Genomic DNA, 14,145 nt, shown 5'->3' with positions numbered 1-14,145 from the left:
CAGCCAGAGGTGGCCTGGAGAGAAGGGGCAGAGGCCAGAGCTGGGAGGGGAGAGAAGTTTAATGTTGAATGAAGTTTGAGTTTTGACTATTACACAGACCTGGACATATTAATTACTGAGAACAAAATTAAAACGAAGTGAAACAGAGAACTTTTTATTCTAGGAGTGGGAAAGAATTTGCCTCCCACAGTGAGTCTGAATGAGCAGATGGCAATGGGAGTAGGTGGGGGGAATATAAATTTGTTTCTTAAAATTTGAGATCAGCTTATCGAATATATTGGCTACATTCCTGAAAAGGATAGTCTTAGAGGTCTAAGCAACATTGTTTGGAATAGAAAAAGATAGAAAGCCAACTTAATAGTCATCGGAACTGATGAATTAGACTGCCCAAGTGGAATACTATGCAGCTGTGAAAATGAACTAAAGTTAATTGAACCACTGTGAGAATGCATAGAAAATATATGCATAGAAAAATATATGCAATATGATAGCATTACATACAGTTTAGTCATGTGCAAAACAATGTATTTCTAAAAGATAAGTGCCTATGTAGTAAGAGAATTTTAAAAATCCATGTGAATAATAACTAAACCAAGGTAATGGCTGCTCTGGCAGGTGCTGGGGATTCTCTCTTGGTGGGTATACTGAGGCCTTCAACTGTACTGCAATAGTTTTATTTCTTTAGCTGGGCTGTGGGTATGTGGATGTTATTACTCTTCATATATTCTGATATATCTTAAATATCACCCAGGACCTCCCATGTGGGAGGCAGGCACTCAACTGCTGAGCCACATCCAATCCCGATCTTAAATATCTTTAATCACTAAAATATAGCCTCAGGAAGGAGGCCTGGCTCAACTGACAGAGTGTCGGCCTACCATACGGAGGGTCCAGGGTTCCATCCCCAGGGCCTCCTGACCCGTGTGCAGCTGGCCCACGCACAGTGCTGATGCGCGCAAGGAGTGCCCTGCCATGCAGGGGCGCCCCCGTGTAGGGGAGCCCCACATGCAAAGAGTGCGCCCCACAAGGAGAGCTGCCTGTGTGAAAAAAGCACAGCTCACCCAGGAGTGGCACCGCACACACGGAAAGCTGACGCAGCAAGATGACGCAACAAAAAAAGAGACGCAGTGTCCTGGTGCCACTTGACAAAGCAAGTGGACGCAGAAGAACGCACAGCAAATGGACACAGAGCAGACAACGGAGTGGAAGGGGAGAGAAATAAATAAAATAAATCTTTAAGAAAAATAAATAAAATAAAATATAGCCTTAACTCCCTACCTCCATACTCCTCTGGCTACTGCTCTCTTCTCTCATCTACCTAGGCAGCAAAACATACCCAAAGAGTTGTCTCAGCTGTCTCCACATCCTCATCTCCCTCCCACTCCCTCCTCAGCCACTCCAGCCAGCCTTCCGTCCCCAGCATGCCACTGACACTGCTCGTCTTTGCCACCGGCACCTCCTCAGGCCAAATTCAGCAGCCTCTTCTCCGACCTCAACCTCAGCAACATTCAACACAGCTGGCTCCTCCCTCTTTCTTGAAACCCTAACTTCCTGTGGCTTCCAAGACACCACACCTCCTGGCTCTCCTCCTGCCTCCATCTCCTCTGTGGGCTGCTCCTCCCAGGCTTGACCTTGAAGTACTGAGGAATTCCAGGTTTGTCTCTGGTCCAACCTAATGTAGACCTCTTCCCAAATACAGCCAGCTGGGAATCTGACAGGTATGACATGACCAACACAGGGTGGAGTCACCCTTTTTGATATTGACCTTCACATTTAAAATCCAGGTTCCGCCTCTTGGATGAGTATACTGTACAGTCGCACAGGAACCCACCCTAAGAAGGGCCCGTGCTTGGTTTAATGTTCTGCTGCTGCCATCTTGAAATTCTTCATAATTTTTGGACAAGAGGCCCCACATTTTCTTTTTTTTTTTAAATTTATTTTATTTTCTCCCCCCCCCCCCGCCCCCAGTTGTCTGTTCTCTGTGTCTATTTGCTGCGTCTTCTTTGTCCGCTTCTGTTGTTGTCAGCAGCACGGGAATCTGTGTTTCTTTTTGTTGCATCATCTTGTTGTGTCAGCTCTCCGTGTGTGTGGCACCATTCTTGGGCAGGCTGCACTTCCTTTCGCACTGGACGCCTCTCCTTATGGAGGTGCACTCCTTGTGCGTGGGCTCCCCTATGTGGGGACACCCCTGTATGGCACAACACCTCTTGCGCACATCAGCACTGCGCATGGGCCAGCTCCACACGGGTCAAGGAGGCCCGGGATTTGAACCACGGACCTCCCATGTGGTAGACAGATGCTCTAACCACTGGGCCAAGTCCGCTTCTCCCCACATTTTCAATTTTCACAGGGTCCCACAAATTACGTAGCTGATCCTGTTGACATGAGTCCATTAACAAGTGCCACCCTTTCTGAATGCCATCACTGCTCCCCACCGCCAGCACCACCTCAAACCAAGTCAGGAGCACCTGCTTATGTACCAGTGGTCCATTCAGCAGCCAGGCCTGCCCCTGTGATATATATGACCCCTCCTAATTGGCCTCCCTTCGTTCACTCCTGCACCTGCAGTCTATTTCCCACACAGCAGAGTGATCCTTCCAAAGCGGAAATCAGATCGAGCCCATTCCCTGCTCGAAACACTGCCACAGCTTCCCAACCCACCTGAAATAAAATCCAAACGGCTCACCATGGCCTACAAGACCCTACACGCTCTGGTCTTTGGCCGCATCTCCAATTACATCTCCTACCCCTCGCTCTCCTCACCCCAGCCACACTATCTACCCTCTCTCGCTTTCCTGCCTCCACGCTTTAGCACATCAAGTTCCCTCTGGTAGGCATGCTATTCCCTCGGCCTTTGTAAGGCTTGCTTCCTCTTCTCAGGAAGGCCTGCTGGCGAGATGACACCTCCCTGACTCCCCAAAACCATCCCCATTCAGGCCTCACCCCGCCTTCTTTTCCTTCATACCACTTACTACACCTGAAATCACATGCATTTTAGCTTTACTTGATTTTTTTAAAAAATTGTCTCTCACCCCCGTTGTAATGGAAGCTGCGTGAGTACCAGGACTAGCGCTAAAGCCTAGAAAAATGCCTGGCATATAGAAGGTGCTCAAGAAATATGTGTGGAATGACTAATGCCGAATGAATTAATGGGGAATGACAGGGAAAAATACCAAAAACAGGATAATCAGTAAACAAACAATAACGGAGTAGACCTAAATCCAACTATATCAATAAGTAAATGTTCACTAAATGTTGATAGCTTAAATATTTCAATTAAATGGCTGAAATGGATAGAGTGGCTAAAACATGAGATTCTGTTATCTGTTGCCTACAAAAGACCACGGTTAAATATAAAGACATAGATAACCTGAAAGTGAAGAGGTGACAAAAGATAATGCGATATAGACAGAAAGCGTAAGAGGTGTACTGTGGCTATTTTTATGAAGTAAAATACATTTCAAAACAAAGGTATGACCAGACATAAAAAGAGACATTGCATGATTATAAAAGGGGACAGTCATCAGGAAGATACAACCTTACACATACATAGACTTAATAGAGTCCCAAAGTACATGAGGCAAAATGGACAGAATTAAAGAATGAAATAGCCAATTTTAAAAGTTTATAGAACTAGACAAAAACTCAGAAAAGACAGATTTGAACACTACCAACCGCTTTGATCTAATTGGCATTTATAGAGCATTCCACTCAACACAGCAGACTACGCATTCTTTTTAAGTGCACACGGAACATTTCACCCAGACAAACCATATCTTGGGCCTCGAACCAAACTTCAATACATTTAAAAGGACAAAAACCATACAGAATGTATTCTCTGGCCACAACAGAATTAAATTAGCAACCAGTAATCTTAAGATAGTTATAGAAACCCAAAATATCTGGAAATTAGGAACACACTTCTAAATAATTCAAGGGTCAAAGCCAAAACACAGGGGAAATGAAAACTATTTTGAACTGGATGATAACAAAACTACAACAAATATGAGGGGCGCAGTTTGATGGGAAACTTACAGCTTTAAAGGCTTATCTTTGAAAAGAAAGACCTAAAATCAATGACCTAATGTTTCAGAAATTAGAAAATGAAGAGCAAAGTAAACCCAGAGGAAGAAACTCAAAGCGAGACACCCTGGGTGTACAGAAGCGCACGGGCCCCTGGATTTCCGCTGTTTTGTAACCGGTTTTCCTCCCACCGGGCCTTCTCAGTGGGTCAGGAACCGGCGCCAACCTACTTCTCCCTAGTGGTCCCCGACGGGCCTGCACCGCCCGGGAAGCCGGGGCCCTGGCCGCCCCGCATTCCCTCCCCGCCGCCCCGCACCCACCCCACCCCGCCGGCCCCCGCGGCGCCCCTGCCCCCGCGCCCCCGCGGCGCCCCTGCCCCCGCGCCCCCGCGGCGCCCCTGCCCCCGCGCCCCCGCGGCGCCCCTGCCCCCGCGGCGCCCCTGCCCCCGCGGCGCCCCTGCCCCCGCGGCGCCCCTGCCCCCGCGGCGCCCCTGCCCCCGCGGCGCCCGCGCCCCCGCGCCCCCGCGCCCCCGCGCCCCCGCGCCCCCGCGCCCCCGCGGCCGTTGGGGGCCGCCCTCCCAGGCTCCCACCGCGGGCGCCATGCGGCCCGGGCCCGCGCTCCTCCTCCTCGGCCTGGGCCTCGGCCCGGGTCTGGGCTGCCTCCCCCCAGCCCCGGCACCTCGCAGGGCGCCGGCCTCGCGGGAGGGTCGGAACCGCCTCCCGTCGTGCGGCGAGGCCGCCGCGCCCGGCTCTCCCCCGCGCGCCCCCGGCCTCGGCGCGCCGGGCGGCCGCGCCCGCCTCAGCCTGCGGCCCCGCCCGGGCCCGGGGGCCGGCGTGCTCCTGAGCGGCCGCCGCAGCCTCTGCCTCCCCCCGGCCCCGGGCGCCCGGGCGGGCGGCGGGCGGCGCGCGGCGCGGCGGCGGGCCCGGGCCTGGCGGCGCCGGTACTGCCTCCGCGTGCGCGTCCTGCTGCGGGCCCGCGCCCTCCGGCGCCCCGCGGCGCCCGCCGCCGTGGACGTGCGCCTCTCCGCGCCCCGAGGCCGGGGCGCGCTGCTGTGGGCCGCCGCGCTGCCGCCGGGGCTCCGGCCCCTGGAATGGACCTTCCACCTCCGGCTGCTCGGGCCCGGGGAGGCGCGGCTCGCCCGCGGCGCCCGCTCCGTCCCGCCTCGCGGGCCCCACCGCCACGCGGGCTTTGTGGCCCAAACCACCTGTCCTACAGACGCGCCCACGCCCGTCGTTTCAGCAGCTGTCAACGCGCGCGCCCCCAAGGCCCCGGAGTCGTGGGTGGCCTGTCGGCTGACACCCTGTCTTATCAGCCAGGTGAAGGTCCACAGGGACCAGAACCTTCCCCACGTCCGGCTGACGGGGAAGACAGAAGCCACCATTAACGCCACCGTCGAGACGGACTGTCCAGATGCCCTCCTCGTGCGTCAGTATTGGCAGATCTTTTCCGTGCCTTCTCCTTTGGACGAACCTGACTGGACGAATCCTTTGGCTGTACCACAACTCCACACAAAGGAAAACTCATCGTCTCTGCGTGTCCCCGAGTCTTCTCTACCTTCGGGGGTGTATGTGTTTAATTTGGTAGTGTCCATTACCACAAGGGATGCCAAAATGCCTGTGGTGGAAGACTCAGATTCCGTCTATGTGGAGATTCTTAGAAGTCCCCTGAAGGCAGTTATTCTTGGGAATTCCGACATAACAATTAATTTCACAGATAGGCTGGTTCTGAATGGAACAATGTCCTCTGATCCGGATGCAGACGACCCACTAGAGGGACTCAACTTTTTTTGGTTCTGTACCACAAATGAAAGAAACTATCATGATGATGACATAACAGTGATGAGCAACCAAGTTTGTCACCCAGAGCAGGCTGATCTGAGGTGGACATGGGCCTCTGGCCCTGTACTAACACTTCTGCCAAAAACACTGAAAGGTCACCGTGTGTATTTTTTTAGAATGTTGATACAGAAGAGCGACAGGAGAGCATTTTCTGATAAAAGGGTACATGTGCTCCAAGGGCCAGCACCTTTGGCAAACATTTCATGTATTGAAAATTGTGGTAGTCATTTAGTTATATCGGAGAGGTTTTCTTTGTTTTTAAATTGCACAAATTGTACAACAAGCCGTGTATTCTATAAATGGTCAGTTTTGTCACCTTTAGGTCATGAGATATTATTTGATTGGGTGAGGCAGACTGCAACAGGGAGGAACAATGCCTATTTGTCTATAAAATCTTTCGCTTTTAGGCATTATTTGGAAGTCAAGTTGCAGATTTCTCTCTCTCTGACAACCTGGGGTGGCGTGACCTTGTACTTCAGGTATCCCTTTATTATTAACCGTGTCCCGCGAATTGGTGAATGCAAAATTAGCCCAGCTAAAGGAATTGCGGCTTATACTAAATTTGTTGTCCATTGTAGTAATTTTACTGATAGGAACATCCCTCTTACATATAAAGTAATAGTTTCTGATTTGCATAATGTTAGTGAAATAAGTTCTGTACAAGAGAACACCTTGGGGGCCACCCTGTATTTGGGGACTGAGTCTCTAGCACCCCCTTCCTTTCTCCCAGTTGGCCAGTTGGCCAGTCATTACGCGGTGAAGATCTATGTTCAGGTTTATGACTCTCTGGGAGGTTTTTCTCAGGTGACTTTGCACGCCACTGTGCAGTCTCCTGCTGATGAAAACTCACCAAGGACAGTGCTGCGTCAGTTATGCAATCTCACCATGGGATCCAATTCATTGTTATCTACTTTGCTTCAAAAGCAGGACTTTTTACCTGCAGGCTATTTAATATACACAGTTGCTTCCGTTTTGAATAACATGAAAACTGAATTAATTCTCCAAGCCAGCAAAGCAGATCTCCGAGAACACCTTGTCAATCAGTCCTTCATTCTTCCTGTAACCACTTTGGTGGAAATAAACCAGGTAGTCATGACTATTACTGAATTAGCCCAGAAAGGCTCTGAGCTCACGCAGGTTGCTCAGAAACTTCTCGGGGCGAGGCTGAGGCAAGTAAATCAAGCATTACAAAACTATAAACAGAGAGATAGACACTTTCGTTCTGAACAAATAGAAATTGTGAGCACTGGCATAGCAGCGAGTTTATCTAACATCCTTAATCTGACTTCTTATCGTGAAGTTGTTCAACATCCTTTCTATGTACTAGAATCTCTAGCAGACACAATCTCATCTTGTAAAGTGCCAGGGAATGAAACGACTGTAATGAGAACTCGCAAGTTTAACATGTATGTAAAGAAAATTGAAAAGTGGGATGTTACTGAGGTCTTCAAGAATGAGAAACGCTGCCGCAATTGTTTTTACCCAACACTGAACGTGAGCAGTGCTCCTGATTTGCCTGAAAATGCTCCAGTCTCTACAATGTTTTGTGAGTTTGCAAATGACCCCTTTCCTTGGCTAAATTACGGGCAAAACATTTTGACAGACGTAGTTGGATTTGGAATGACAGGCATCAAAGCCAACGGGGACATGATGGAGCTCACGCCTGATGCAGTGGAAGTGCACCTGGCCAGAAGAACCCCAACCCCTGCGGCTTTTACTCTCACAATGGGAGCCACCAGTGAGCGCCAGGATGTTGACGGGTTCTCCAGGACGACGGCAGGGGTGTTCCGCTTTCAGGTGGACAGTAGCTCAGTGAGGGAGGTGTTAGTCCACATTGTGACTGAAGCGACTGTGCTGTTTCAGGTGCTGGTGTATGCTGGAGGCTACGTTACCCCCACTGCTCTTGTTGCCACTTTCCTCGTGCCCCACAACGTGCCTCCGACCGTCAGCCAGAACCGCCTCTTTGACCCGGCCTGTGCAGTGAGGCAGGCCCGCCTGGTTTGCCTTCCGCAGTCCCTGCTGCAGGCGGCGGCTCCGCGCAGCCACTCGTCCAGGTGCGTCATAGCCGTGGTTCTGCAGGCCCCTCGTTTTGTCCTGGAGCCCAGGGACAAGCTAGTGAGAATTTCTCTTTTCAGCATTCGCTGCTTGGACATGTATGGGATCCAGAGCGAATGGAGAGAAGACAGCTGCACCCTAGGAGAGAAGACCTCCTGGCGCAAAGTGCACTGCGCCTGCAAGAACGCGGCGAGGACCCCACGCCTGCCGGGCTCCACAGCCCAGGCCCACCTTCTGCTGCATGTGCGCTTCCTGACAGCACAGGTGACCGTGGTGCCTAATTACGTGGACCTTCAGTTAGAGGTCATCAGGAATGTGAACCAAAACCCTGTGACCCTCCTCACCGTGCTTTTTATTATGCTCGTGTACCTAGTCCTAGCTCTCTGGGCTGTGCGCAAAGAGGAAATGGGCCATTTTCTCAGGGAAAATGTAATAGTTCTGCCTGATAATGACCCCTATGATAACATATGCTACCTGGTGACAATTTTTACGGGAAGCCATTGGGGGTCTGGGACCAGGGCCAATGTCTTTATCCAACTTATGGGGACAGAGAGTACGAGTGACGTGCATTGCTTAAGACATCCACATTATAAGACTCATTACCAAGGAAGCATCAACACCTTTCTCCTAACGACAAAAAGTGATTTGGGAGACATCTATTCCATTCGTGTGTGGCACAACAATGAGGGCAGAGCGCCCAGTTGGTATTTAAGTCGAATCAAAGTGGAAAATCTGTTTCACGGATGTATTTGGCTGTTTATCTGCCGGAAATGGCTTTCTGTGGACACCTCTTTGGACAGAACATTTCATGTTACCCGCCCAGATGAGCCTCTAACCAGATGGGACTTTTTCTTTATAGATGTGACTAATCAGTTAGGGGAAAATCATATGTGGTTCTCTATTTTTGCCAATGTCGTTGCTAAATCATTCAATAGGCTCCAAAGGTTGTCTTGTTGTTTAGCACTGTTGCTATCCTCTCTTTTTTGTAATATTATGTTTTTTAATCTGAATCAACAAGAAACTGCATTCACTCAGGTACACTACATCAGATCAATGGTGATAGGAATTCAAAGTGCCTTAATTACAGTCCCTGTGCAAGTCATAATAAGCTTTTTGTTCATCTATTCCCAAAAGAAACCACCTCGGGTAAATCTAGATGAGGTGTCATCTCAAAAGCATTCCCTGATGTCAGAACAAAGTGGATACTGGGAAGAACGTTTGGAAAAGTGGTTTGCTCAGGAAACCACCACAGCACATGGTGGGGAGGCTGGAAAGCTCTCATCTAAGGGGAGTCCTGGCCTTCCTAAAGCTGCTGTCCATGCAACCTTAGAAACACAGAGCCAGCTTGCAACAGCTGAACCGAAAGCCCCACAGACCCACCAGACAATGACGAATTCCAATAACAGCAACATAAAAGATGATCGGGACGTGCATTCTGAGGCATCCCCTTCTCAGCAGAAACCTGAGCTCCCTCATAAAAAGCCCATGATTCTTCTGCCCTGGTGGTGTGTTTACCTTGCATGGTTCTTGGTTTTTGCCATCTCAAGCATATCTTCATTCTTTATTGTATTTTATGGACTGACTTATGGCTATGGCAAATCAATGGAATGGCTCTTTACATCGTTTTGCTCATTCTCTCAGTCAGTTTTTCTGGTGCAGCCACTTAAAATTATGCTCCAGTCAGGTTTCAGAACACAGCAGCCCAAGTACTGTAAAAACCTTTCATGGGTAACCAGGTATCATTATGCTGAGCTCAGGCTTGGTGGCATGAGGAGGGATCCAAATGAAATGCAAATGCTACATCAACACATTACCCAGATGCGAGGCTCGAGGGCATACCAGCCCCTCACAGAGTATGAAATTAGAGTATTCAAAAGAAAGAAGAGAATAAAGCGGAGAGCTATCCTGTTTCTGAGTTACATTCTTACTCACTTTATCTTTCTAGCCCTTCTGTTGTGCCTCATCACCCTACTGCACTCCACTGACAGCTTTTACTATAACCAGTTTATTCGTGACCAGTTCTCTGTGGAGCTTGCTACAGTGACGAAGCTGGAGCACATCTACAGGTGGTTAAACAGAGTGCTGGTGCCTTTGCTCCATAACAGCAGGAATCCCACGTTTCTCCTTGACAGCTCATCTAAAATCCTTGGCCTTCCATCGATGAGGCAAGTAAGAGCAAAACCTGGTAAAAAGGTGTGTCTGCCTGCCAAAAAGTTTGTACCGGACAGCGCCAGAAGGGAATTCCATTGTCATTCCCAGTATGGTGTTGACCCAGAAGACACAAAAAACTATTCTAACTCTTGGAATGAAGTTGATAAGCAGGCTATCCGCAAAGATACCCCTGGGTTTACTTATAAGCCGCAAGCAAAGAAATGGGTGTATTATTCCTACGGACTGTTCCATACCTATGGGTCAGGAGGGTATGTATTCTATTTTTTTCCAGAACAGCAGCAGTTTAATTCCACATTGAGGCTCAGGGGCCTCCAAGGAAGCAACTGGCTTGACGAAAAGACGTGGGCTGTGATTCTGGAACTCACGACTTATAATCCAGATGCAAATCTGTTCTGTAGCATTTCTGTCATATTCGAGGTTTCCCAGTTAGGAGTTGTAAACACAAGTATATCTGTGCATTCATTCTCAATTCCTGACTTCAACCATAAAACTTCGCTAGAAATCTACTTGTACCTGGCCATTCTCTTTTTTTTTTTAGCCTATATTTTCGATGAAGGATATATCATTCTCCAAGAAAGAGTCTCCTACCTGTGGAGTGTGTATAATTTACTCAACTTTGCCTTAAAATGCATATTTACTGTCTTGATTGTGCTTTTTTTCTGGAAACACTTCTTGACCACTGATGTGATTCAGTTTTACTTGACCAACCCCGAGGATTTCATACCATTTCATGCAGTTTCTCATGTCGATCACATCATGAGGATAATTTTGGGTTTCCTGTTATTTCTGACAATTCTGAAAACCCTCAGGTATTCCAGATTCTTCTACGATGTGCGACTGGCTCAGAGGGCCATCCAAACCGCCCTTCCTGGCATCTACCACATGGCCTTGGTGGTATCCGTGTATTTCTTTGTGTACATGGCCTTTGGCTACTTGGTATTTGGTCAGCATGAATGGAACTACAATAACTTGATTCATGCCACTCAGACGATATTCTCCTACTGCGTGTCAGCTTTCCAGAACACTAAATTTTCCAATAACAGGGTTCTTGGGGTCCTTTTCCTCTCATCTTTCATGCTGGTAATGATTTGCATCTTGATCAACTTATTTCAGGCAGTGATTTTGTCTTCCTATGAGGAAATGAAGCAGCCAGTGTATGAGGAGCCCTCGGACGAGGCAGAGGCCATCACCTACCTGTATCATAGGCTACGGACTGTGTTTCGCTGTCTGACCTGCCAATCTAAGGCCAAAGATGAACCTGAGTTCTTCACCGACATGCTATATGGGCAGCCAGAGAAGAACAGCCAGCGATATCTGGGGCTAAAGACCAGAATCATTAATGGGAAGAAAATGGTTTACCTTGTAGTCTGATGATGGTTTCAAGAGCCACATGGAAGGGATTTCCCCAAATCCTCAGTTTGTGGGATTAGAGCATATTCAGTGGCCCCATTGTGCTTTCTCCCCAAATCCCACACAGAGCACACCTCCTGCATTTCAAAGTATCACCACTCTTGGCCTCCATTCTTTGGAGCACGGAAGTGTGTCCAAGTGTTGTGTAGCCTCTGTGGAGAGAAGGATTCGCAGAGGGAGTTCCCCTAGATGGGTATCCTGTGACGCCTCCTACCAAGACAGTCCTGATTTCTTTGGAGCCTGCAGCAGTTTAGAGGGAATAGAGCCACTAGTTTTGAGAACCAGATTTAGGGGAGAGGGCTGGAGAGGCCCCACCCTGGACCTTGCCAGGGAGTAGCACTGTCCTGCTGCTTCTCTGTTCGGCCCAGCCTGGAGGCCAAGTGGTGCCTCCTGGTTCCCTGCGGAGCCCCAGACTACTCAGCTTTGCTGGGCCAGGGCTGGAGGGGCTTTGTGGGGTGTTGCTGGGATGGGAGCTGGGGGTCAGAAGCCTGAACTTTCCCATCCACTCCTTAAGTCTGCTGCAAGTTAAAGATGTAAAATGTAATAACGTTTCCTGACCAAGAGACATGGTTTTCGTTAAACAGAGGTGTGTTGGATTCACACTGAAATATGGTAAATATTTTATATATTGACTGTGGCACTATATACATCCAGGGTTTGGTCATTTGGTTGTTTATGGTACGATTATTTAAGAACAATGATGAAAACTTGGTTCATTGTTTAAGAGAAACATGGGCTACCAGTTGTTAACATTTTCACTCAGAAGCATGGTCATCTATGTAGATGCGACTTAAAGCTCTATCAGAATAAAATGTAAAATTTCTTCTGAGACGTGCAATGATTTCTGGGTGAGGGGCTACACAGAGGATCAGAAAAGGGGGTGGATTAATCAGGGGGGCAGTTGCTTTTGATCAGGTGTATGCTATTCATTCTTGGGTCCCCTAGATCCCAGAGCAGCACTGGGATGTTTACAATACACACACTTTTTTTTTTTTTTCCAAGATCCCCTCCCGCAGGATGGCTCCCTCATCTGCTTGCTCATTTTATTCTCATTGTCTGCTTGCTCATTTTATTCTCATTGTCTGCTTGCAGTTTTGGTCGATGCCTGCTCATTGTCTTCTTTAGGGGAGGCACCAGGAACTGAATCTGGGACCTCCCATGTGGGAGGCAGGCGCTCAAGAATTTGAGCCACGTCTGCTCCCACACACACACCTTCTACTGCTTCCCCCTCAGGGGGTGTCTGGGAAGCTGGGGTGAGGAGTGGACTTCTCTGCCGAGTGGAAAAATGAAGAGGTTTAGTGACGCACCCCAGTTCAGTCAAATGCAAGTATGAGAAAGTCAGATTTGGCTTTTCTGACTTCCCTGGTGGTGGTGGTGGTGGGGGGGGCATGGAGCAGTGTGGTCCATACTGGCCCAAGGGCTCTGACCAGAGCACACTTTCAGTTCACTGCACCCCTCTTTACACTTAACCCAGCGTGGTTATAAGGTCAAATTTGAAATGCTACATCAAGATGTTCCATCTGTGGGGACATCCAGAAAAGAAAAATCTCAGGATATGATCTTTGAATTGATCGAAAGAATGGCACTGCTGTAAGCACAATTGTAGCCATGTCTGCTGGCAACAAAATCAAACTGCTTCCTAATTCCTGGGGCCCAGGGTACCGTTCCTCTTGGCCAGGTTTAAGAGAGGGTCTGCTTCCCAGCCTTACCAAATTACTTTGTGTAATTCTTACTTCTCAGTTCCCCAAAGGAGTAAGTCCCAGACTCCAGTCTGGCGACAAGGTTCTTTTGAATATGGCTTGACAAATAAGGGATAAATTCTAGTCAGACAGGAACAGAGATCCGGCACACCTTGTGAATGCCAGTGCCCGCCCCCCAGGAGCGGTTACTAACAGCGGCTCCCAATAATACAGCCGTGTAAGGGAAGACAGGGCAGAGCGGGACCCCAGCAAGCCCGCCGGGCGGCGCACACTGGCAGAAGAGGGTGACCTTCTCCTCACCTGCGCAACACACACCGTACACCTGGTGTCGGGAGGGCAGCGCAACCTGGCGCCCCGAAGGCACAGGTGAAGACCCGCTGCGGCTGGGGGCGGGTCTCCACGGTCTCAGGGGATCAGCAGTGGAGCCCCGAGTAGCGCCCCAACCCCGAGAACGGCGCTTCCCACGCGCGCGAGGGGCCAGGCGTGGGGTGGGACAAGGTGGGCTGGGGCGGGCATTTAAGGTCTACAAACAGCCTGCCTGAGCTCCCGCAGGCAGAAGGCTTAGCGGCCTGCGGCGCAGAGGACGCTGGTGTGGCCCACGAGGGGCGTCGACGGCCACTCTGCGGCTCGGGGAGAGGAGTGACAGGCCCTGAGGCCACGCAGCGTCCTCGGCGCCCGCACGGTAGGAGACGACAGGCCTCCTCTGGAGTCCACCTTGTTCGTTGCTGTGGGCGGGCCGAGGCCTGCAGACCCCGTGCGCACGTCCTAAGGCGGGGCCGGGCAGCAGCCGCAAGCGACCCCTCGGAGACCCGGACGCTTGGCCCAGGTGCGCTCTACAGCGAGACGCAGCCTGACGGCGACGGAAGTCGACCTCCGCGCCCCTCGGCCATCCGGAGGCCACGCACCGGCAACCTTAACTTCCCGGCATCCGGCGGAAAGCCCAGAAA

The 14,145-nt window shown here is 50.1% G+C and overlaps 1 protein-coding gene across 1 annotated transcript; it reads left to right on the top strand.

Moving 5' to 3' along the window:
• Positions 1–4,103: 4,103 nt before the first annotated feature.
• PKDREJ (polycystin family receptor for egg jelly) lies at positions 4,104–12,327 on the top strand. The gene has a single exon (XM_058309144.2). The coding sequence runs from the start codon at positions 4,104–4,106 to the stop codon at positions 11,457–11,459; it is 7,356 nt and encodes a 2,451-aa protein (XP_058165127.2). The 3' UTR covers positions 11,460–12,327.
• Positions 12,328–14,145: the final 1,818 nt, after the last annotated feature.

Source organism: Dasypus novemcinctus, chromosome 12 (genome assembly GCF_030445035.2).
Source record: "Dasypus novemcinctus isolate mDasNov1 chromosome 12, mDasNov1.1.hap2, whole genome shotgun sequence".
NCBI lineage: Eukaryota > Metazoa > Chordata > Mammalia > Cingulata > Dasypodidae > Dasypus > Dasypus novemcinctus.
Note: the sequence above shows the minus strand (reverse complement) of the source record. Positions and strands in the feature narration are given on the sequence as shown.